The 25,814-nt window shown below is 36.1% G+C and overlaps 1 protein-coding gene across 5 annotated transcripts in view; it reads left to right on the forward strand.

Annotated features, from left to right (window-relative positions):
* The window catches only part of CFLAR (CASP8 and FADD like apoptosis regulator), a 41,657-nt gene extending 18,340 nt beyond the window's left edge, over positions 1–23,317 (forward strand). For 4 of the 5 annotated variants that reach the window (XM_072418729.1, XM_072418731.1, XM_072418732.1 and 1 more), the window contains exons 3-11: positions 107–209; positions 933–1,068; positions 1,521–1,603; positions 3,071–3,098; positions 3,940–3,977; positions 6,966–7,016; positions 8,354–8,438; positions 9,049–9,565; positions 10,038–16,178. In XM_072418729.1, the coding sequence (XP_072274830.1) occupies positions 107–209; positions 933–1,068; positions 1,521–1,603; positions 3,071–3,098; positions 3,940–3,977; positions 6,966–7,016; positions 8,354–8,438; positions 9,049–9,565; positions 10,038–10,161 (1,165 nt within the window). In that variant the 3' untranslated portion in view covers positions 10,162–16,178. Of the gene's footprint in view, positions 1–106; positions 210–932; positions 1,069–1,520; positions 1,604–3,070; positions 3,099–3,939; positions 3,978–6,965; positions 7,017–8,353; positions 8,439–9,048; positions 9,566–10,037; positions 16,179–23,020 lie in introns of those variants that run through there. The other variant, XR_011921759.1, reaches the window with a different exon arrangement.
* The last annotated feature ends 2,497 nt before the right edge of the window (positions 23,318–25,814 follow it).

The raw sequence follows: 25,814 nt of genomic DNA on the forward strand, positions 1-25,814 counted from the left end.
ATATGTGCTCCGAAATCCATGCCGGAAAACTGAAGGATCCAGATTATTGAAGGCCGGGTTTTTTGAATGTCAAACTGTATTTACTATTTTTTTCTTTTCTTTGCAGTTATCTAATGGTAGACATCAATGGACAGTTGGATGAAGAAGATTTGCAATCACTTGTGTTTTTGTTAAAACCTCAATTAAGGAATGCAGGACATATTGGAAAGGTATGTACACCAACTACAGTGCTTATCTGTAGTCACCTTATTCACTCGACTATATAGCTAGATTCAAAGATTCATATTTGATGTGAATATACATATATTGTTAAAGATTGTTTCCAGTGGCAGTAGGAACAAATGAGCACTGAGAATGCTGTTCATTCTATGGAGTAGGGTAGACAAGCACAAGACTTTCCACTGCGTCATTCTACATGGTTGTTAGCTGATTCAGTCATTTAGTGATGCAGAAGGACAGATCACTGAGCAATGTTGGGAGGACATCTGTACAGATGTTAAAATGTCACCCAAGGCAATCACATATGCTTCTTCCGGCAATGAAAATCTAGTTTGTTTTACCATCATTGTTCTTATTTTTTTTAATGTTTTCCCTGAACAGGCACTGGTGCACTGGCCGTTATTGGATACATTAGAACTTGCATCCAATAAAAACCATGTTTTGTAATGTGTCCTTGAACCTTGACACTATTACATACACATCCTAATATATTATAGTGAGCTTAGCTTTGGGCACTAGATATAGTAGTGAATGCACATAGGACATTTGACTTTGTTTTTTTGGAGTTCCTGCCATTAATGAAAGTTAATGTTTCCCATCTACACATCACACTGCCTTGGTCACCTGGGTCATATCAAACACCATTATTTCATTTAATAAAACAAATATTGTCCCATCAACATGTTAAATGCATTATGTTATTATTCCCACAGACATTTCTGTGTTTTTTAACTGATCTGGAAAAAAATAACCTAATATCACCAGAGAACCTGGACTTGTTGGAACAAAGTTTTCAAACAATTCACAGAATTGACTTGAAGAATAAAATTCGCAAGTACAAACAAAAAGGTAAGAGATTTTCAATAGTTGGTTTTGGATGGAACTGTGACAATCTTCAGGTTTTTGGCTTTATATCTTTGTGCCTGTTACTCTTCTCTTGCTGACCCAGTGATTGTGAGCAGAAGAGGAAGCGTGGACGTTTTTAACCTTTACCTTTAGTACTTTTGAGAAAGAGACTATGTAGATCTGAAGTGCTGATTATCACATGACTTCACGTCAAGATTGCTTGTTTTTGGTCAGTAAACTCAGTTCCTTTTGTATGTTTGGTGTATGGTGTGTGAGAAGAGTTCAGCAGAGGATACTAGTAGAAAATTATGAGCCGAGTGATATCCTGGCAAAAGGTATTTTTGTATTAGCGGTATTTTCCCCAAAACATGTATTAAATACAGGCTTAGAGCAGAAATATATAGGTGCATACATGTATGAAACCTAAAATGCTTAAATAAATGTCTATATTTTAGGTCATACTGGAAATGTCACCCATTACATCAGTGGATTTGCGGTGCCTTCATCAGTTCCTGTTAACCAAGTATCTTCCTCATTTGTAAGTAATTTATTTGTATAAAAGAGCTAGGGAACACAATATACATTTTCAGATAAAGCCTATGCTTTGAGATTATTTATATGTATGATATCCATTGGGGTATACCTATCTGTCCACTTTATTAGTGGTTCTATATCTAATATCCAATCATCCAATGACTTGGCTGCAACTTAGTGCCTTTAGGCATGTAGACGCTGTCAGGACAATCTGCTGAAGTTCAAATCGATCATCAAAGTGGGGGTAAACGGTGATTTAAGTGACCTTGAACATGACATGGTTAGTGCCCTACAGGCTGATCTGCTAAAATCTCTATGGTTGCATTCCTGTCAGTGAAGAACAAGCACCTATGGCTGCAATACTCATGGATATACAAAAATCTCACAAGAGGAGAGGCAATTGGAAAAGTGTGGCCAGGTCTGATGAGCCTCAATTCCTGCTGCAACGTTTGGATGGAGAAGTCAGAATTTGGGAATAACAACATGCAAGCATGGCTCCATCTTGTCTTGTATCCACAGTTAGGACTGGTGGTGGTGATAGTTTATTGGTATGGAGGATACTATCACTAGATCGTAATCCAATAGAGCACCTCTGGGATGTGGTGGACCATCCATTTGATCATATGCAACTGAGAAATCTGCAGCAACTGCACCCTACCATCATGTCATTATGGACCACAATGTTTTCAGCACCTTGTTGAATCTATGCCTCATAGAATTATGGCAGTTCGGAAGGCAAGGGAGTCCAACCCAGGACTAGTAAAGTATACCTTACAATAACAAGTTCTCTAAAGCGAAACTAAACCCCTATATCCCCGGAGGATGGTGCCATCTTAGCTTCAATTCATATCTACAGTTGCCGAGATTCCACACAAGTGACCAGATATGACGCTGCCAGAGGCTTGCTTTGAATCTGGCATAAACTTCATATGAACTAGTAGGCAGAATGTATATGAAACAACGGCAGAAGACAGCATTAGTATCCTACAGCTTTAGTTTTTTTTTCAGGGGAATGTTTATTCTGTGGATTAGTTCTTTTTAAATATTTAAGGGCCCTTTTGGACCTGCAGAGTCAAACCCTGCGGCTAACAGCCTCCTGTCAAACAGCAAACTGTTGCTGTGTGCCTAGGAGAGGAAAATCACATTACAGGCAACACAGTTTGCCACAGCTGTGTGGAAAAAAGGTTTCCAACCACTCCTATTCACTTGAATCGGAGAGGCTAGGACCGCCGCTGACTCACCGTAAATCTAAAATTATCCTAATAGCAAAACATAGCTTCATCTGAAACGGGCTTGGTTTACAAAGACAATACACTAGGGTAAGGAAAATATATGTCATATATGTAAGAAAAATATGAGTCATATAGCTGAAAATATCATGAGATGCTAGGTTTGCTTAAAGCTTTAGGGATAAGGACTATTGGGGTTAATTAATATGCACTTATTTACCCCTAATGTATTTGTATTTCAGAAACCTTACATACACAATGGACATAAAGGTAAATATTGCATAATTGTTTGATTGGCATTTGTTATATTGTATTATAGTACACAATTTATACATTTAATAGTTAAAAAGATAACGATTGCTATTGTTTTTAATATAGACACATTAAATCCCTCCAAGGCTAGAGAGGATAAACTTTCATCAGTGAAGCTTGGTGATCTAGCAAACCTGGAATGGATTTCCTAAAAGACATTAGCTTTTTGTTAGCAAATGTTTTCAATTCTGAACCAGATCCATTCCAGGTTTTCTGGATCACCCAGCTTCACTGATGAAAGTGTATCCTCTCCAGCCTTGTAGAGCTTTAATAAATCAGGTCCAGTATCACTGTGCTTTGGTGGATAGCTGCTTCTAGGCAGAATTGCCAAACAAAATTCCATCAGCATATGCCGTTGCTGGCAAATTCAATCTGTCAAAATGACAGCTAGGGCTTCGGAAGACTGAGAAATATAATGTAACAACATTTTGTTACATTGTATTTAGTCGTTCTATGTATGTGCAAATTCAAGGAATTTCCATAATCAGCATATTCCATCTGTTAGGGCAACTATCTATAAATAAAAAAGGGGGAGCTTAATATGACACTTTTAAAGTAAACACTCATGAAAATGTGTTTTATTGTGTATTTTTATTGTGTATGGATTATTTTGTTCTACCTCAATATCATGAATTTTCTAAGTATGTTAAACCCCACATCTAATCCACTTTAATTCCAGATGGTAACACTGTAAAAATCCTATCTATGCTCACTGAACTAAATGATTCAGGATTCTGCCTAAAATTTACAAATGAAAATGCATTGCTATAGTGTGATATATCTCTCTTGTTATTTCTAGATTCAATCCCAGTGCAGGAAAGCAGTTCTTTTATACAGGTATTGTATTACTATTATTATTATCTTGTATTTATATGAGCCAACATATTAAGCAGTGCTTTACAAAATTAATTTGTGCTATAGGGACCTACTACGGCTAAGCTCCTAGCCACCATGCTGCCCTTTACTAGCTGCCTACTTTTACATACTTTGTTTTTTTGTGAGGGAACATAGATACAACATTTTCACAATAAGTTACCAGGTACGGGGGTTTTAAGCAAAAATCTATTATGTAAATCCATTATGATCCCCATTTCTCAAACTATAGTCTTCTTGGCTACTAGGGAAATTATCATCAGGAGTTTGGTACAACCGTTTGTGATTCTTGTTGGCTTCAGGGGGCTCTGCCCAATTTTTATTAACAAAAAACATTCACAGAAAGCAAATTCCAAGGTTTTCCCTGGCCAAGTGTCAAAGTCATCTCAGCATGACTGGAAAAACACAATATTTTAGTCTCCTGGCTCTCTCTTTATTGGTCACAGGACACTCCGGCCGGGATCCCAAATAAAAAACTGTAAATATACAGCCCAACATTTAAATACAGCCTTATCCAGGTCCCATTTTCTCTTTTACATGTGAAATTGAAGAAAACATAATGACATCACTTCCAAAACTGGCATTTCAATTCTTGTTTTATTAATATTTAATAACTAATATATATATATATATCTATATATAGATATATATATACTCAGGTTAAAACAGAGCTTCACACATAGGGCCCATCTGACATAATATTTATAAAAATATCCCTCTTAAAGTTATACTGAAAGATAAATAATAGGTAGTGATGGGCTGACCCTGGCAGGTGACCTGAGATTACCTGAGGCATGGAATCTAATCTAATGATGGGCCAGTGACCTTAGTGGCCACCAGACTACTTTGCTGCAAGTAAGTTACCAGGTCATGGTCCCCAGGCTCTCCCCAAAAGAGGCAATGGAGATTAGACAGCTTTATTGTAGGTGTAGGGGAACAAGGCAAGTACAGACAAAGTTGTGCAACCAAGTTAGGAAAGGCGGCATTAGAGACAAGGTCAGGGTGAGGACTTGGTAAGAATCTGGAAAATCAGACTGGGAGAACACTGGACAGGATAGCAGGTAACCTGCACCAGAATTGAAGAGACTCTAAATAGCCCTTGTAAATGCGCGTTTGGTGTGTTTGCTTGCACACATTTGTTCTTGCACACATCTGTGCACATCCTCTCACTTGCACATGCATAAAGGAGTGTGAGCATGCATAAAGCCTTGTGCATGGTCACTGCACATTCTTATGAGCAGCTGCTGAGGAGTCTGCAGTGGGTAAGAAGGAAGACGTGCTATTTTAGCATATAATAAAGCACAACCAAACTGAAAATGAAAAGGGCATTGAAAATGTTTTTTTTTATCTAAGGCCAAATTTGTTTCGTTCTTAGTTTGTGGGTGACAAATACCTTTGAAATACAAAATATTTAATACGAAACAGAAACTTTGTTTTATGCAGTGCATACTAGTTTAAAAGTATCTTGCTTGCTGTGCCTAGCTCTAGATTTTCTTACTCGTAGTTAATTATTATTTCTTTCGTTTGATCCAGTATCTTAATCAGGCTTTACATACTAGGGGCTTTCCCATTCCTTGTGTCAATTTTACACACAAGTTTCTGTTTTCGTTTCTTTTTCTCATTCTGACAAATGAACATTGATTACTAGCTTAGCACCATAGTTTAGTTTAGTTTGATTTAGGTGCAGAGCACTTTTTTATAAGTTAATTACTTTAATTGTGTTTTAAATACATGAAATCCATGTTTACTGCCTATTCTGCCTATTTTTCATTTAAATCTGTATAGTTGCACATACCAAAGTATGGTAGAAATATTTAAATATACTAAATAAATCTTTGCTTATAATTATTACAGTAGATCTCTAGTTAAAGCTAACTCTACCTAAATAATCGATATGTGGAGAGAAACGGGATTTTAACGGCATATATAAAACTCTTAAAATATTTTATTGGTACATCATATTCAAATGTAAAGTAGGAGGCATTCATTTTTGCAGTGTCCCAGAATGGGAACCACTGTGTCCCTATATTACAATATACAGACATACATCCACTTTTACATAAAAGTATCAACATAAATACATAGTTGAAACATTATAGCAAGAGTTTTATATATGCCGGTAAAGTCCAGTTTCTCTGCACATTTGGATCTGGTCTATATTTGGGATGTGGCATATGGGCATTTAATGCAATATATTGAATGTTCACCAACCAGTGAACCCTTTATTTACCTCTACCTAAATAATAAAAAAACATTTTTTTAATTACCTTAAGGAAAGGCTAGAACCGCCTCAAACTTTTTAAAAACTGTATACTCCTAGAGGTTTGGCCTTCTTGCTCCACTACAAGCCTCCACCTTTCAGGGTTTGTGGGCAATATTGGCTTTTTTATTTGGGTAATGCCAAAAGTCTCTGGAAGTTGCACTCCCCACTCTTTTAGGTACAGTGCTCATTCAGTCTTTTGTCATTGGAAAGGATTGTGAAAGATCTCATCCAACGACAAATATTGAACGTGTGTATGTAGCCTTAGTCCTCCTTTCGCCTCTCTTTCCCCCTCCCATTTTCCTTTTCCACCTTTTTTCTACCTTATATCTAATGTCCCATCTAAATATCTGTCATTTTGCTTATGGACCTGTTTATTTCTCCATGTCTTGGTAATCCCATTTTCTGAAATGTAGGGGTACCAGTATGAGTGTTTCTTTATTGCCCTTTGCTCTATTCCTCTAAAGAATAATCTCTGATTGTTATTCCTATCTTCACTGTAGCTGCCCTGTTTAGATTTGTCTTCCTGTTGGGACTGTTGTTTAAAAACACCTGCTATATATGTGAACAATCTTATAAGGGCTCGGGTAAATTTTTCTAGTATTTGAAGAATTATTTATGCAAGATTTTAGTTTACCTTGTGTAGTGTGAATGATATTGTAGGCTGAATTTTTCTGTTTGCTTTGTTACAGCCTGTCCAAACAAGATATGGTCCTGCTGCTGCAAAGGCTCCTCAATCGCAGGTAAAAGCAGATTTACTAAACCCCTTGTGCTCACAACTGTCATTAAAATCTCATCAAAACTTTACCACGTTAATGCCATTTCAAAAGTTGTTTTCACTCCTGATAGAGATTACAAGTTGCCCCGCTGACACACATTGTGCAAGGCGGGGCCCCAGTTGTCACTGTCAGAATGCTGGTACGGATAATGTACACCTAATGCTGGAGTAAGTGCATATAGGCAAGTGATTAAAAAAAGTGCTTTAGCACACTAAGGCCCTGATTTATGAAAGCTCTCCAAGGCTCGAGAGAATACACTTTCAGAAAGTGAACTGGGTGATCCAGAAAACATGGAATTGATTTTTAAAAATAATTTTCTATTTGAATCCTGGATCAGATCCATTCCAGGTTTGCTGGGTCACCCAGTTCATTTCTGAAGGTGTATTCTCTCCAGCCTTGGAGAGATTTCATAAATCAGGGTCCAAATATCACTTATTTGGAGTTTACATCTATTTTAAAATTTGCTAAGATACACATAGTATCTTTAACAAACAAACACATGCATTTACCCAAATGTGTTTGCATGCAAAATGCCCAGTTCAAAAACATTTCTATATTACCCGTGTCAATAAAAAAATCCAAAATGAAGATACCCACAATAGAGCCCTTGCACCTTTATTCAGTTCTAGTGCTGCAGCCTCTATCAGTCTTCTCAGCAATGTATGCAGTTTATCAAAAACCAGATCAAAAATGTACTAACTTGTATGAAAAGCTTTTGTTCCTTGCTGCAAGCCATGGTTCCATTCTGTGACCCCTACGAGCTAAATTATTGTCCTCCAAGGCAATTGTTTGTAATTATCTTGGCTGAAATCTTGTATCAGTACAACTGTCCCATGACATTAGTTTGCAAAACAACCAACAAAAACAACAACTTTTATTTTTCTAATAGAAAAGACACCCATTACATAGGTGATAATAACAATGTACAGTTCACATTTGTAAATTGATCACCAAGGATTGTTTCCAGTAACAAGGACTGTGCGTCTGTACTCAGCATTAAAGATTTATTTAGCTTTAAAGATTGACAAGGTTGGATGTTGAAACCGAGTTAGTAAGTTTTATTTTGGTTTTTGATCCTCTTAAATATCAGCTAATAGTTTATTGGTTGTGAGGACATCCTGAATTGCAGCAAACAAACTCAATTTGCAGACTTATCAAGGTTTTTAGTTGTTTATTGAGTTAACTGGTTTTGTTTACCTCTTATGTAATATTAAAGATTTTAATTTTTTACTTGAGTCTACTGGCTGTTAGATCAAAATTGAAAATATAAATTAATGAAACATGAATATTATTTTCCACAGGCAGAGGCAAATGATGACAGGTATCCAGTAAAAGCTAATCCAATGGGCTTCTGCTTGATCATTGACTGTGTTGGAAATGATTCAGGTAACATATTTTATTTTATAATGCATTGAATTAGTAGTAGTGACAAAATATTATTTAAATGTTTTAATGGAGTCTGGCATGTGATAAAAATACCCATTTAATTACAGGTCTTCCCTTTATTAGTGTAAGTGTTAACTACTCATTTTGCATGGGGAAGATGAATAGGAATATATATACTGTAACTATATATATATATATTTATATATATCCCTATTTTTTGTTTCTCTGACTCCTGTTGCTCTCCCTAGCTGCCTGGTAATCTGTTTGTAGGCGAGTCCTCATGTACAATGCATGAGTGCAAAGTAAAGGAACTTTAGGAAATTTGTCATGCAGAGCAGAGGATAACTGAAATAAAATGTATTACAAAAATTAATGCACACAAATATTGTCATATATATATTAAATACATTCAAAAATCACCTTTCAGTTCACCAGTTCAGCTGTAACCAAACATTCCTTATAATTATGAGCAATTGCTCTGCTTTAATAATAATCCTAACAGTTTTGCTGCAGAAGTAATAATATAAATGTGCTTCTGGATAGTGGTAGCAAATGATAGATTTTGTTTCTAGTTGTTACATATGATTTTTTTTTTGCCATTTTTTTATAGAAATGCTTGGAAGTTTATTTCGAGGAATGAATTTTGTTGTCAACATTCAAATGTATACAACAATTCAAGATGTAAAAAAGATACTGCAGGACATTGCTAACATGGAACAGCACCGACATTATAGTATTTTCATATGTATTCTAATCAGTCGGGGGGATACAGACTCTCTTTTTTTCACAGACGGAAACTCATCTGGTTTTTTATTGGAAAATATTAGGAATTTGTTCACTGGAATGTCATGTCCAAACCTGGTAGGAAAACCAAAACTCTTCTTTATACAAAACTATCTTACTGATAATTGTGAAATAGGACAAGGTGGGGGCCTTGTAGAAGCGGATGGTTCCCCCTGCAGTGAAACAGGCCAAGGGAGAAGGCAAAGCTATGTAAACATGCCCAATGAAGCTGACATATTTTGGAGTCATCATAAAACAAGTGAGCGGCAACTCCAGAGACTTTCAGGTTCCCCTTCTTTGTACCTGAAAACACTCAATGACTTATTAAGTAAAGAACTTAAAAGGTAAGTCTTAACACTAACATGTCAAATACTTTCTGTTCATATTTAAAGGTTTGAATAACATTTGTGTCTTCCACTGATTTGAAGTATGGCGCCATAAGGGCCATTGTCAATGTATTTTTGGCTAGTGTCAGTGGCATCAGTTTGGCATCATTTCCCATTTGGTGCATCTGGTTTTAATTGTGAGCTCATTACAAGAAGTAAGGGGCTTACTGGATTCCATGCAGAATTAACAGGTGAATGCAGCATGGGGAAAAGTTAATTTATTGCAGTGATGTAATGTGAGTGATTTTTGTAATATACTTCATAATCCTAAATAAGAAGTTAACAAAATGTATCTGTGTGCAATGGAAAGTGGTGTGTTTAATTAATGATAAAATAAAATAATAAAATAATTCACAAAAGTTGATGACGCTAGGAGGAACTAAGCTCAGTTTTGTTTTTAAGTTGTTCTTCTTCTCTGTTTTGGCTGCAGGAAATACCAAGACATTCTGGAGATTCACACAGAACTTAACAGAATTTTGTGCAGCAAACAAATGGGATGCCCAGTACTTCTGAAACATACTCTGACAAAAAAACTCTTTATTTACCCAGTCTGAAAAAGGAAAAGTTCTTCATCATACCTTGTAATAGGAAGCAAGTTGTGGATCCTCAGTTTCACATTGGACTTCATCATTTAAATTCTGTTGACCTTACCTCTCAACAAAGAAAAATTTTCATTCTTTTTTTCTGGATTTTTTTTGATATGGCATACAAAGGTAACAATAAATATATTTTTTGGTATTGCAATGTATGCATGTAAGAAACACAAGAATGCATCTAAAAAACAAGTTACCAGTGAATATTTCTGTTGTAGTATTGTATTTATTGTTCTTTAAAATAGACAGCTTCAGGTGCATATATGCAATTTACTATGTGTCCTGCTTCAGTCTTAACAGTGCAATAGGGACTTTAATTTGGCTCAGAATTGTAATGATTATATATGAAATGATTTTTATGTGATTGTCTTAAAATACTTTTATGTCCTAGTGACATTGAATTAGTTAATGTTTCTCCCTCATACCAAGTCTAAAACAGATATAGAATGGAGCACCGAATCAGTTTATGAAATAATTCACAATTTAATGTCTAAAAGCAACAAATACTCAGTCAACTGTCAGGTATCCTAGTAAAATAGTGTGACGAGATCATCCAACTCTTATTTCTAAGCTCCCTGAAGTAAGGAACAGGAGTCAGGAGTCACGGAGTGGCAGGAGAGCTGGTAAGGGTAGTCAGATGAGCTGGGCCAGTAGTGAGCAGAGTCAGGGCTGGCCAAGGTCAGTGCAAAAATAAAAGCAATATGTAGGGGCAGACAATCTTGGTTGGCAACAGGCATAAACATCAGGTGTAGTCAAAATCAGACTAAGCCAGCAGACAGTCAGGAAAGATCAGACGTTACCAGGTAATTTGCTGAATAACTCAGCAATGCCGCTAGGTCTACAGCAGGCTACAGCATCCCGGTGATCAGCCACAGGTGCATGTAAATACATCTACAGCAACAAGGAGACATTGGCTAGAGAGGAATAGAACTAATACTTAATTGAGAATATTGGAACTATTAAACAAAGAACAAGAGGACACTCTTTGCGTCTAAAGGAAAAGAAGTTTAAGCTCTGGATAAGGAAGGGATTCTTCACTGTAAGATCTGTGAAAATGTGGAATCGGCTCCCTCAGGAAGTAGTTTCAGCAACTACTATAGATTATTTAAGAAAAAGCTAGATGTTTTTTATAGAAGCACAGAATATAACTGGGGATTAAGGGTTTAAAGTAAAGATAACAGTGACTGTTGATCCAGGGAACATCAGATTGCCGCATGGAATCAGGAAGGAATTTTTTCCCCTGTTGAAGCAAATTGTATAGGGTTTTTTTTGCCTTCCTCTGGACCAGCTATGTCTTATAGGATTTTATATCTGGGATATGTTTATTTCCCTAGTGGTTGAACCTGGTGGACTTATGTCTTTTTTTAACCTAACCTACTATGTAACTATTGGAACAACTCTTGGTGCCAGTCCAACTGATGCACGCATATGCTCACCCATGGGTCACAGTCATGCACATACTAGACTATGTCAGCAAAAGCAATCTCACACACACCCGCGAGCTAGTGCTAAACGAAGCCTATACCCAGCCCCTGCGGAGGCCTGTGAACACTCATGGAACACACTGGGAGTGAATGTACATATCTTACATGCCAATGTCCTTGCCCAATGTGATACTACACCTCTCTGACAAAAACCCTAATTCCAAGTGTCCCTATACTTTGAGTAAAGATTTTGACCAGGTTTTAAATATTGCCTTGTAAAATGTATATAGTATCCATAGCTTCTGGCTTTGTAACCTATCTTTATAATGTTTCTATTATTCTAGTAGTATAGGAGCTGAAATAATCCTACTTTTAGGAATAATGAATTATTTATTTATCTAAATTATTTATAATACAATGAAAATGTACAAAAAAAGCACTGACATTACAATTGTGTTCCTGGGGAGGAGATGTGGGTTATATACAATTATCAGGGTTGTTTACAATTAACCAATTAATGGGGTTCAAAGTCAAAAACACTATTTTTCCCAAATCAAGCATTAAAATTTGTAAGTATGTAAGTAATATTATGCTGTGAAATGTTTTGAAAATATTCTTTTTTATATGTAATTGTAGATACATTAAAATGTAGAATTTTGCTTCTTATTGTATGATTAAAAATAATAGTGCTTTCATTCTACGTAGCTTTTTAGGCAGCTATATTTTTATATTACCAATACATTTTACATTCTTTACAAGAAATGATTTTGTTTTTTGCAATGGCAGGGTGATGCACTACTGTTGTCATTATTGGGGTAAAATTAGATGGGTCAATTGTTGGTAATGAATTTAATTATGTCCACATTTTTTTAGGTTTTTAAATGAATCCAATTTGTCTGGACATTTCAGTAATCATGTTTTCTCTTTTTTTTACCTTTATATAGATTTTTATTGTTAGTTTATTAAAGTACAGTTCTCATTCATTAGCAGATTTTACAAACCAAATAAAGGTGCCTCAAAATAGTACAATGTGTCTTAGGGCTTGTTCAGGTGGGTGATGGTTGCTTCCTCATAGATTGTGAACTACACCCGGGATTGAGATGCTAAGTGCAAGTAAAGGGAGGTGGTGGTAGGTGGCTCAGTACTGCCCGTAGGTGGCTCAGTACTGCCCACTGCCACCTGGGGGAAAATGCTGAAACACTGAATAATTAAGGATCAGAGCATTGCCTGGAACAGGTGAGTGGCTGGCAAGGTGCCAACTGCTGTTCCCACTGCTTGTATGAACCAGCCCTTAGGAGTTTATTTTTTAAACCTCCCTCAGCCATAACAGGATAATCCTAGGCTCAGAAGTATGCTACAGGGAAGGATTGATGATTTCTGTGTGAAGGTAATAATTCCTTTACCATGGTCTTACATTTCCTCTGTTGAGTCAAAACTACATTGCTACAACAAGCAGTGCTTAAACCGACATCATCAACATACTGTGGGTCATGTATAGTAACATAGAAAGTCTAATAAAAAAAAGTCCACAATTATCACCACTAATGATTAACTTGTTTATCTTTGTGTTGGATAGCATTGGATGGGAAGGGGCCTAGGTTGGGACTACTGTTTTGAATTATCTGTGTCCCATTGCTGAAAATGTTCTTAATTCCCTGTTCCAGTGACCCTGGCCAAAGCCATCACCTTTCCACCAAAGTTTTGTCAGAGATTACCATATAAATCATTATAGGAGATGATATTTAACGAAATATGAAAACTCAGTTTAGCTGTGTGGGCAAAATAAGAGGTAAGTGAAGACATATAGAGTTTGAGCAGGTTAGAAATATTTTATACGTGAAATAAAGTTGGAAAAGATTTAAAGTAACTGGACAAAGTGCTTTAAAAAAGGGTGTATGAGAAGTGACTTAAACTGGCTAAACACAGAATAAATAATGTAACAATATATCAAATAAAGCACCTGATCACAAATGAGACACACCAGATTAAATGTAATGTAAAATAATTTATGGTTAGACATATAAATGTCAATACAAAAAAATAGAAAAAAAATAGAAAAAATATTATAAGTTATATAAAAACTTAATTTCTGTTTATAGTGAAATTCTGTCTAGATTTTGTATGTCATTGCAATATATTCGCAAAAGGGAAAGCCTTCATAATTTTCTTTCTTTTTCATCTAGTATAATCTAATCTTTCTATTTGCTCCCTTTTGATGTGTAAATATAGTTTTGAAATTAGAACTCAGTACTACCTTTAATTTTGTAAATGCAAAATGTGGGCTATTAATCAGCTCCCCCTATGTTATGGAGATGATAAAGTGGGAAGATGTTCTGTTTTCCTAACATAGTTCCAGTCTTAATGTGACAGTATTAGTACCCGGAGTGTTTTCAGTGTAGAGACTGTATTATTGGCACAATCAGTAAGTGAAAAAAATTAACTATTTCTGCATCCAAATCTAAGGTTAGATTGTCAGTGAGGTTGTAGTGCAGTTATCACCTCCTAACGCCTATAAACCAGGTGCACATATGTGTGAAAGGCATAGTGAAAAGAAAAGTGTTCAGTTCTAAAACTTTCCTCTCTCTCTATTCTAGCTATAGCAACTTATACCTTAAGGTAAGTTCAAACCAACCTGTTTCACTGTGGTGCATTAAACACTAAGGTGCTGAGTTACGGTAGCCTTTTTTTATTGGGCTGCCTGATGCATCCCAGTGGACCCAAAGGATTACAGGCAGAATTCTAGATAGCACACCAAAATGTAAATTAGTGCAATGTTGCACTGCAGCATAAATGCACTGGGAAATGGGCTGGGGTTCTTCAGAATTAAAGGCATCAATCCAAAGTGTATGATACACATTACAGTACAGCACTGAAGTGAACAAGTCCTTAGTTTAACAAATGATCCAGGCCAGAAGTGGTGGCTTACAATTGCTGGGTGGTACTCCTATCTTCTTCAGGGCCAGCAGAGCCCTCCTATACAGTCCATGTGTGGCCTATTCTATATACTCTTAATGGCGGGTTAAGGACTATGTTCTCCTTTAAACATCACTGCAAACACAATTATGGTAAATGATGCTCTGTTTATGGGATTTAAACAGGTGTTTCAACTCCAGTGATTTTGTCTTTTGTTTTTTGTGCTGCAAATATCTTTCATTTGCTCATTTGAATAAGCTAGATACCATCAGGTATATTAATACAATTATATAATACTATGGGGTGTCCTAAGTTAGTCAAAGTTCAATAATTGCTTTTTAGTGATAACATTTATAGTGTAAATTAAAAAAATTCTGTATATTATATAAAACACAACAGTAATTTACATGTCCAGAATTAGTTACTCTATTAATCAGATTAGTCACTCCAATAATTATTCTTTGTGTACAATAAATCAATACAAAACTCCCGCTGTCCCTATTACCCTCTAGGTCTCAATAAATATTCTGCATGCTTTGACAGACATGGATACCTACTGCATGAGCATACAAACTGATGTAAGCATGTGCAATTTACATTGGAGTTTTTAGAACTGCAAACCTATGTGGTGGCATTGTTCTACCTACTGTCCATGCAGAACTTAATATTTCAATAACACGTGCTTTACAACACTATGCAAACAGATTGCAGACACTGCAATAAAAAGCAAACTTTTTCCATCTACTCTGAAAACTTTTATGTGAAATGTTCTAGGCAATATATTTATATCTACATTTCCAGTCCTACTTATTCTAGCCTATGTTTAATGATTATCCAAATCTGCTGTCGAAAAAATGTGTTTGTATAGTCTTGAAAAAGACAAAAAAAACAAAACAAAAACAAACAAATAAAAATCTTTCATAAGGTTTAGGGCTAATGTTTTCTTTTAGATGTACCTACACTTTGTGTACATGCTTTTGTGTTGTGTACACACTCAGTAAATCTTAACTAGACAGCATGGCATCAACAGAGTCCATTCTATAGAAAGGGAGTGTTGACATGCATGTGTGATTCCTAAAGCTAAATGGGCCCATAGAGTTCTCTTTTTTGAACTTTGGTTGTGTCAACCTGTGTCACATTGTGACAATGACAACAATGGATCATATCTGTACAATGTAGGTTTTCACAAATGCATGTAGTATGCATAAGGTCAGCTACAACAGTTGGGTTACAGTTGTCCCTTATAACATGAATTGTCTAAACTAGGATGTTCATAGTAGAATCACCAGGTTTAATAGCTGCAGATTATAAAAAAGGTAAATTAAATGAATATGAATATGTAATATGTTGGCACTATATAAATCCTGTTTAATAATAATAACAATTATAATAATAATATTAATAATAATAATAATAATACAAAACAATAATGTACAATATACTGGAAAAATATAAAGCAATATATTACAAAAACATACATGTATAACATATGAATTACTATACATACATACAAGGACATACAAGGATTGTGTTAATAGTTACTGTATGTATTTATATTCTCTTTTTAAGCATAATTGTTTTCTGATTTTTTAGATTATTGTTATCAGCTGCAAAATAAAGATTTTATTTCATGGAATTGGATATATGCGAATGTAGTATGATTTTTATATTCTTTGGCATTAATAAAAAACCAGTGCACCCAAAACTAATATTTTAGTTTTAGGAGGACTATGGTATGGTAAATAGTCAGTTCAGTTTTGTAACTCAAGGATATTACTTTGTCAAAGATTTGCCAATTATTCCTACTACATCTCCCCCCAGTCCCCTCTAATCTATCGCTGGTTTTGCAAATATAAACTAACATAAAAAAAATAACTGTTATCTCACTGGACAGCATGGTAGCTCAGTGGTTAGCACTCTGCCCTTTGCAGCTCTAGGTCTCAGGTTCAAATCTTGGCCAATACATGATCTGCATGGAGTTTGCATGTTCTCCCTGTGTTTGTTTGGGTTTCCTCCCACATCCCAAAAACATGCAGTTAGTTCAATCTTTCCCTAGAGTTTTCCCCCAACATTGACCTTAGACCATGGTAGTGACATATAACTATGGTAGGCACATTAAATTGTAAGACCCTTAGAGGGACAGCTAGTGACATGACTATGGACTTTGTACAGCACTGCGTAATATGTTGATGCTATATAAATACTGTATAATATTAATGATTTATGGGTGGTGAGTTTTTGCACGATCAGCAAGTATTGCACTGACTTACACTGATTCCACGACCCACTGTCCTATGCCGCATTGATATATATGGATTTCAAAGGCTGCAAAGAAACTTCATGTAAAAAAGGTGTGACACAAATAATTCCTGTTCTTTACGGATTTATTCCAAGTCCCCCTTCTCTCCTACTATATAATACATTTCAGTTTGACTGTTTATTTTCACTTTCATTGCTCACTAATCATTTACACTGTAGCAGAGAAAGGCTCAATATTCATGCCCCATTTTATGTAGTATACCATAAATAAGGCTGGGTCTACATAAACGATTTTAAAAACGCATATAAACATTCCTAACACGTTTAAATGCGTTTTTATGCACTTTTACAAGCGTTTTAAAGCTTAACTTTAAAACTCTAAAAAACTTTTATAAACACCTATGATGCAGTTTAATAGCCTCGATTTACCCCAATTTTACATAAGCGTTTATAAAAGTTTTACTTTTACCTTTCAGGGAATGAGTACAGGGGATGAGTCCACTCCCCTGATCACTCCCACAGCCCTAGAGGAGCTGCAGTATGTGTTACAGATACAGAACATGTCACAGCTCCTCTAGGGCTGCAGGAGTGATCAGGGGAGAAGAGCTGTCAGCATAGTAAAGCTCAGCTGACTGCTCTGCTCCCTGATTGGCTTGAGCTGTCATCAAGGTTTCCTATTTCTCAGCCAATCACAGAGCACTAGAGATGAATGGGCACAAGTCTCTCCATTCATGTCTAGTGCTGAATGGCGGAGAAACATAAAACCTCAGCCAATCACAGAGCACTAGGGGTGAATGGAGAGGCTTGTCCTCATTTAACCCCTAGCGCCCTGCAATCCCTCACTGTCAGGAGGATTTCCAGGACTGTGCTCATTGCAACCCTGGAAATCCTCCTGTCATTGGGATAAAAAAAAGACCAAACAAACAAACACACACACACATTTAATAAAACATTTTAACTTTAAAGCCTCGTCCTATTTTTTACATATATTTTAACCCTTTCAGGGAACGAGTAAGGGGTTTTATGTACCCCTGTACTCATTCCCCAGGTTGGGGTGGTGGAGATCTGGGAGTCTCCTTATTAAAGGGGGCTTCCAGAGTCCAAAGTCCTGCTACAAATGTTTATAAAAGCCTCCGATGTTTTCAATTGAACCTTTCATAAAAGCTTAAAAACGCTTGAAAAAGCCTCCACTGAGTTCAATGGAAGCGTTTTCAAGCGTTTTCCCGTGTTTTCTCGCGTTTATCCAGCGTTTTAATTTTTTAGGATAACGCTCAAAAACGTTCAAACATGGGCTTTATAAGCCTCAGGTTAAATGCTGGGGAAACAGTCCGTGTAGACTAAGCCTTAAAAATGTTAAATTGAATGTGAAATATATGTGAAATATAATCACCACTATAGCATTATAGCCTCTGGAGGCCTTGGAATATAAGACCCTATTGGGAAAGTAAGCTCAAAGACATATACACATTTCCATATCATTTCATTAAGAAACATTGACCTGTAAAGTGAACATGTTGGAAAAAAGAGATGATCAAAAAACATATTTTATGTTTAATATATGTCACTTTAATAATGCCTTGAGATTTTCGATGGAGGTATAAAGCCCTCCCTACCCACAATGTTGTTCCCTCTTCTAGTGTGACCAATTGGCAAGCCTAAGTATTGCCATAAAGGACCGGGAGCTGAGAAAGAAGGTTTCTGCATATGTGTATTGGGGGACCCCAGCAGTGATTAGGGACATATAAAACAAAACTGACAGCTAAAATTTCACTTTAATTTAGCTTCAATGTTGCTCGGCATGGCAGATCTTACACATAAGGAAAAATCTCAAGTTGTCACGCTCATGTTCTACGGACACAATATAAGTCATCCAAGCATTTCTTGCAGCTTAAATCATGTCATTGCACAACATGAAGTACATTCATAAAGCAGGAAATGTGACATTCACTAAACATTTATTGCACTTATATCAGCAACTGTAATTTCAAATACGTGAACAAGGAAGTTTCGTTTGCACGGAAAGGGACAAACATTTACAAACATTAGGTTAGCTAAAGAATATATTCCTTAAACCTAAAAGTAAATGTTTATATTGGTAAGTGAACAGCCTAAACTCCTTTAGTAAATTAACCCCATTGTCTTCATTTGTTTCTTTTCAGAAGGACAAAGGCATCTTCCAATATTAACATCTACTTCTTGAACTTCATTTCTTGCTTAGAGAAGATAGCCATGTAGATCTTAGAGCCTGTAGTGTTTTTGGATGTGGTTCCCTATATGTTGTCTCATTATAGGCGTTTCAGCAATTTCCTGAGCACCGTAACAGCTAATAGTTTTTTTTAAATCAATTTTTGGAGTCACCTTTCTAGTAAAAAAAACCCTTGCAGCTGTAACACTAACCAGTCACTTCTGTATTAGAGGAGAAGGGGTACGGTAAGACTGTCAAGACTACTTTTTGCCAAAACCCCAAATTATGGATATTGAACAAAGAGAAAAAATCCAGAGAAAGAGGGTTTTTTGGCATATAAACAATAAATATTTAATGATCAAATTGAGGTTGGACACCAGGTAAGGTGACTTCTAGCTCAACAGAGATCAACTGTGCTATGGTGACAGGTTAACAGTTCAAAATAGAAAAATTTAATACGATTATATAGAGGAGCATGATAGGATGAACACAATTATCTTCTGAAGCGTTTTGCCAATATGGCTTCATCAGGGGAGTGGTAGAGATGTATTGGGGTCTTCCACTGAGTATTGATGAGCTCAAAATGCAGGTCACAGGAAACGATATCATGAACTGGCAAGATGGTAAAATTACTTTGGTAAAAATTCAAACATGGATGCTCATCTCTTCCCATATTGGCCCACCGTTTTCTCCTCCCAAGTCACATGGTTAAGTCTTTAATTTTTTTAACACCACAATCCCATGAACTTCTTGTTCAGAAATACTTTTATTGAAGCTTTATTAGGAATAAATACCCAATTACTACTGAACAATTGCAGAAATTAATTTTCTTCATGGAATTCATTGATGCTACTCAATTGTAATGGTACAAAACTTACTAATATTAAGTTCAACAATTTAAATATGGTCAAAACCCTTACAAAGACAGAGAAATGCAACAGACATTGGGCCTGATTTATTAAAGATCTCCAAGGCTGGAGAAGATGCACTTTTATCAGTGAACCTGGGTAATCCAGCTAATCTGGAATGGATTTCTGTTTATAATTCTCAAAGGTTGATATATATGTGTGTGTTGTGGCAGATTAGACTTGTTCATATACCAAGAAGTTCACTATGCATCTTTTTACTTTTGCCTTCTTTATTCATGAAATGAAAGTTCATCTGTTCAATGTCAGATAAAAAAGATTACATAAAAATGAGATGAAAACTAAATATGGCTATTAATGATTTTGTGCAGTCCCTTTGTGGTTTTTTTTATGGAGTAGAGGTCTGTATAGGTAGAGCTTTTTTACGAGATCAGTCTTCACATTTTTAGGTGGGTATCAAAAATGAATTCAGAAAGGTTGGGTGTGGTGGCCTTATCAGTATGTCCCATATGCTGTTTAGATAGTGAAGTTTGTCAACTAACTTCGTCTTTGTGCTTTCATTTGTGACTAAATTATCTGTTGCTATATAATGTTTGTGTTCCATACATTTACAAGAGGCCATATCGTCCTAGCGAGGGAACTAAGGGGATACCTGACGGAGCTCTTCCTTCCCACCATTGCACCTATCATTAATTGTGGTGTTTTTATAGGTGGTTGTCATCTAGCCTAAAGTCCTATGGACATAATGCAGGTATGAAAAACTCAAACATACAGTGGGCCAAAATTAAAAACTTAGACAAATTGCGGGCCAAACTTAAAACTGAAATAGCACCGCTACTACAATTCTCTGCGTCAAGAAAACAGTCCAATGCGGGGCTTAATATTATTAGTGGCTGAAACTCCCTCTTCACTGAAATATCACCGCTACTATAATTCCATGCGTCTATAAAACAGTCCAATGCGGGAGGCCGTTGGTCTATAGACACTAGTAAGGCCACTACTACATTCCCAACATTACTAATTCCTGACATTACTTGTGTCTATAATACAGCCCAATGCGGGACCATGCATAGGCAGAGAGGCCACTGGTCTATAGACACGAGTGATGCTGGGAGTTGTAGTAGCGGCGCTTTTTCAATGCAGCGGCGGGACAGCTGCAATTCATATTTAGGATTCCTTGGGGGCCGAAAATAAAGGCTGTTGTGGGCCAGATTTGGTCCCTGGGCCAGAGATTGACACCCCTGACATATTTAATTATTGGACAAAATGATGGAAACAATATTTCCGTATAATTTCCAGCAAAACTAGAATTAATGAGCAATGTACAGTTCCATGGAAGGAGAAGGATGAGCAAATGACCATTGCTGTGCTCTCTTCCATAGAAAATAATATCAATTTTCTCCACTAGGTTTTTAATCGATCTACCAGGGCAGATGGATGAATAACATGGGGGAATCGTTGTACACATGCTAAGACCAGGATTATTTGTCTCAGGCAACAACAAATTAGTATACACAAAGTTTTAAGATGCATGATCAAGGTCGGAATTGGATGGAATTGGTTGGTAAATTGTAATATAGTGCTTACATACCCAGTGAGTAATTATTTTTTGTCCAATCCCAGCATATATTCTTGAACACCTTAAAGTCAAACAATTTTTGTTTCACTTTGCAACATGGGATTTTATGGAGATTGCCTTGAGCAATGCGTATCCAATATAAACAATAATGACTATCCAATACCTCTGTTTGATAATTTTTTATATCTATTGATTCCATTTTAACTTATTAGCTTAGTCTCTATGGATTCCCAGAAGTTTTGCTCGACACATTTCACAGCAAAAAGCTACTTTACTAGAGATAAGGGAGCAGAGGCGTTTTGCCATACTGAAAAAGGTAGAACCAACCCAAAATATTATTCAAGAAATGTTACTTCTTTTTTAGTCTTTTCCACCATTTTCAAAGGGATTTTAACAAACACCTTATAACAAGCCTTTTCTACCAAACAAAATGGAATTCCAAAGAATATGCTCACTTCCAAACTGTACTAAAAACTATTCTCACACTTGTACAATTTGTTTGTCCATGTTTTCAATGATTGTAAATAAGCTGAATATATTTTTTAATTTAATTTATATAATGTTGACATGATACTTTGCTGTCTAAAAAATTCCATGTTTCAATGAAAAACAAAAACTATTTGTCCTTCATTGGCTGGGTAAATTGGAATTTAATTGCACAAGCTGTTTAGGTATGATTATAGTTTATTAAACATCTGGTTGTGTAAGTTAACATCGTTATCACTTGTTTGTTGGCAATTTTGGTTTACCCCCAATAATGCAGTAAGGACATTCCAGCCATTTAAACTTTAGGCCTGATTTATTAAAGCTCCCTAATGCTGGAGATGATACAGTTTCATCAGTGAAACTGAGTGATACAGCAAACATGGAATGGATCTGGTCCAGAATTGAAAACATTTGTTCAGAATTAGCAACTGACTTTTAAGGGAGCTATTCCAGGTTTGCTGGGTCACCCAGGTTTACTGATGAAAGAGTATCTTCCCCAGTCTTGAAGAGTTGTAATAAATCAAGCCCTATGTGTCTATTCTTTATTTATTGTTGAATGTGTTACCTATTTTGTTGAATGGTTATGTCACGTTCCATCCCAAGAAAAGGATTATATGGTCCTAGAGAGGGACCTCAAAAGATGGCGCAGGACCCCCTTAAGTGTCTAATATTTACTTTTAGAAACCTGAATGTGTATTTTAGCTAGCAACATATTGAGCATTGTTCATTAGGATTTATTTGAAGTTTTTTTTTCTGCAAAAACATATATAACCTGGGGATGTAATACCATTAGTAATTTGGCTGATCTGTTAATGTGGCTTCAATGGTAATAAATTCTGTTTGTGTTAGTATGTGATCAGCAAACAACATTTGTAGGCTTTAGAGGAGTTGAAACGCATAATTCATATTAAATATGGCACATGGCAAGCAGTATTTTTTAAGACCTGGTCAGAAAATGTTTACATAATCTCTTAGAGGTCTGCTGTAACATAATATATTTGATAATTTTATATTTTTATTTTTAAATGTATTTATAAATGTTTAGACTTCTGTTTTACTAGTGTTTGTTTTACTTAGTGTTTGTGTAATTCATCTATATGTTTTTCAGAACTCAGTGCTTCTACAATCTCCTCATGACATGGACAGTGGACTACAAAACATACAATGAAGAAAAGTTTGCCAAAGTTCCCTCCTTGATAAGGATGCTGAATCTTGATGGTGTTTTTCTGACATTATAATTATCAATTATAATTTTGGCACTGGGAATTGCCAAAGATGAAAGGCAGTGCAACATCTGCTCCACATGCCAATGCAGAGTGTAATAATATGTTGCAGTCTTTTGTTTTTATGGTGTATGTCAAATGTATTTTATTGTGTTTACAGTAAAAAAAAAATCATAACATAACGTATCATATATGATCATTTTACATATAACATTCTGGTATCCCTGCCAATTTGTTGGTGTTTACCTTTCCTTTGGATACTAGTGGAATCAGTGGGACAGATGTGCTAAAATGTGCAAAATCAGCAAACCATTGGCCAACACACCAGTTTTTGTTACATCCCAGAACTGTAAGACTAAGTTTTTTTTTGTTTTTTTACGTAGTACTGAACAGGTAAACTGTGGTACCACTGAAAACAAAAAGGTAATATCTGAACAAAGTGGTTCCTTTTTCCCCTTTTTTTCAGAGATTTCAGGCCTTCTAGAGTAAACATAGTTTTAAAATTAGGTGACAAAAAAAAAACATGCACACCACTCTTTGTAAGGCTTTACAACCTCCTACACAAGCGTATGTGATTATTGCTTGTTATCCCACACAACTAGCGGTTGCTATAAGGTGTCTGGGAGCCATGAACACCATGTTTTTTACCCACCAGTCTGAGCTTAGCCCAGAGCAACCTTGTGTACATTTATACACAAACACCACCTTTTCCAGAAAAAAAAGCACAGAAAAAAGGGAAAATAATGGGTGACTATTGGTGTCACCCTCCAGATACATAGTATGACTGGATTATGTACATCAGAAGATTGTCTGTAAAATAGCACAAATATATATATATATATATATATATATATATATATTTATATATATACCTATTTAATGTACAGCGTTGCGTAATATGTTGGCACTTTATAAATCCCGTTAATTAATAATAATAATAATAATAATAATAATATATATATATATATATATATATATATATATATATATATCACAGAAATGAATGTATGTGTCAGGTACTCTGTATATCTACAATACATTTTGTAAACTGATATGGCTCCTGAAATGTAAAGGTAAGTGTGATGGCAGCCACTAAAGTTTGTGTTTGAGGGAACCCACTGACTCCCTAATACAATCCCTCAAATAATCCTGAGGAGGTAAGAGAGCAACAATTCAGTATACACCAGCCACACACCTCTGTGTTTAATACAGTTGTATTAATAAAAGAATTGGAAGACATTTATTATTAGGACAATAAATGTAATAAACTAGAACTGCCATATTGGATAGGGCTGAGGTAACGTGACCGCTGTTTGTTGAGCTGCTTAATATGAAGACAAGGGGCAAGTTTTGGTGATATAATATATGAAGAAAATGTAATGGGTAAGGCCATGCAAAGTTAAGGACACAACCATGGCCATCTTATCAGAGATTAGTTGCTTTTGGCGATTGTCTTATTTTCCTGTGTGGAGTACACGGGGTCACAGACTGTGCATTTCGCCCCCTTTGTTGTCAGCTCACTTTATGTCGACCTCTCTCCATCCGCCTGTAATGAGGTATAATACTCTATAAGGAAGCCCTCTGTACCCCACCATGCAAGGTTCTGTTCTCTTTTTGGTGACAACTTGTCTCCAGACATAACAATAGGAGCCAGATTCTGCAAGAACATTTAGATTACACCCTTCAGGGTCAGACTGCTGTATGACTTAAACAGATAATATGGTGAATATTATAGTAATTTGTGTAAAGTTTTGTTCTATGGACATATTGTTGTGTTTTATAGACACGATAGGAGACACAAGCAATGTTTTGTCCTTTCATTGGTTGTGCTGTGTTTACTATTTCTGCTTCCATTGCAGTCTATGAGTAAGGGGGAAGACACTGGAAACAAATCATTTCTTAGAGCTCCCTCTAGTGGCCAATATACAACTCTTTATGAAGATAATAAAAGCAGAACAAGCATCTTACCCAGACCTTTTTACCCTTTTTCCTATTCATAATAAACCCTAGAAATAACTTTTATTATATTTATAATTTATAATATTCTTACATTAGTGGCCTGTGATGTGAATGCCCATCCTAACAATTGTGCTTAGAATGACTCACTTACACAGCTGCCAACTGATAATGGCCCTGGATCTAGGTAGACAGTAAAAAAAGGGAGGTCAGTCCAGCCAGGGCTGTCATCATAAATTTATGGACCCCACGCCATATCTAGTTCTGATCAAAGTTTGTTTTGACCCAGATCCGAGCTATTCTGATCTTGGATTACATTACATTAGTACAGTGGGGCTCAGCCAAACCTGCATTGACAAGCTTACTAGGTTCTGGAGGATGACAGCTGAGTCATACTATATCTGTAATTGATAGGTAAAGCATTGATCATTTTTTGCCACCTTGCATAGTAAAATCTCATGTTGCTGCCTATTCTTAACCCCAAACGCCCTTTCTTGATGGATAACAGAACCCCCCCCAGTGCCTAAACTTAAATCTTTCCTGCCCAGTGCCAAACATTAACCCAGCTACCCAGTGCCTAATTTTACCCCTCCTACCCACTGCCTTACATTAACCCAGCTACCCATTGTCTAACCTTATCCCTCCTGCTCACTGTCTACCATTAACCCAGCTACCAAGTGCCTACAATTATCCCTCCTGCCCACTGTCTAACATTAACCCAGC

This window comes from Pyxicephalus adspersus, chromosome 7, assembly GCF_032062135.1.
Source record: "Pyxicephalus adspersus chromosome 7, UCB_Pads_2.0, whole genome shotgun sequence".
In the NCBI taxonomy this organism is placed as follows: domain Eukaryota; kingdom Metazoa; phylum Chordata; class Amphibia; order Anura; family Pyxicephalidae; genus Pyxicephalus; species Pyxicephalus adspersus.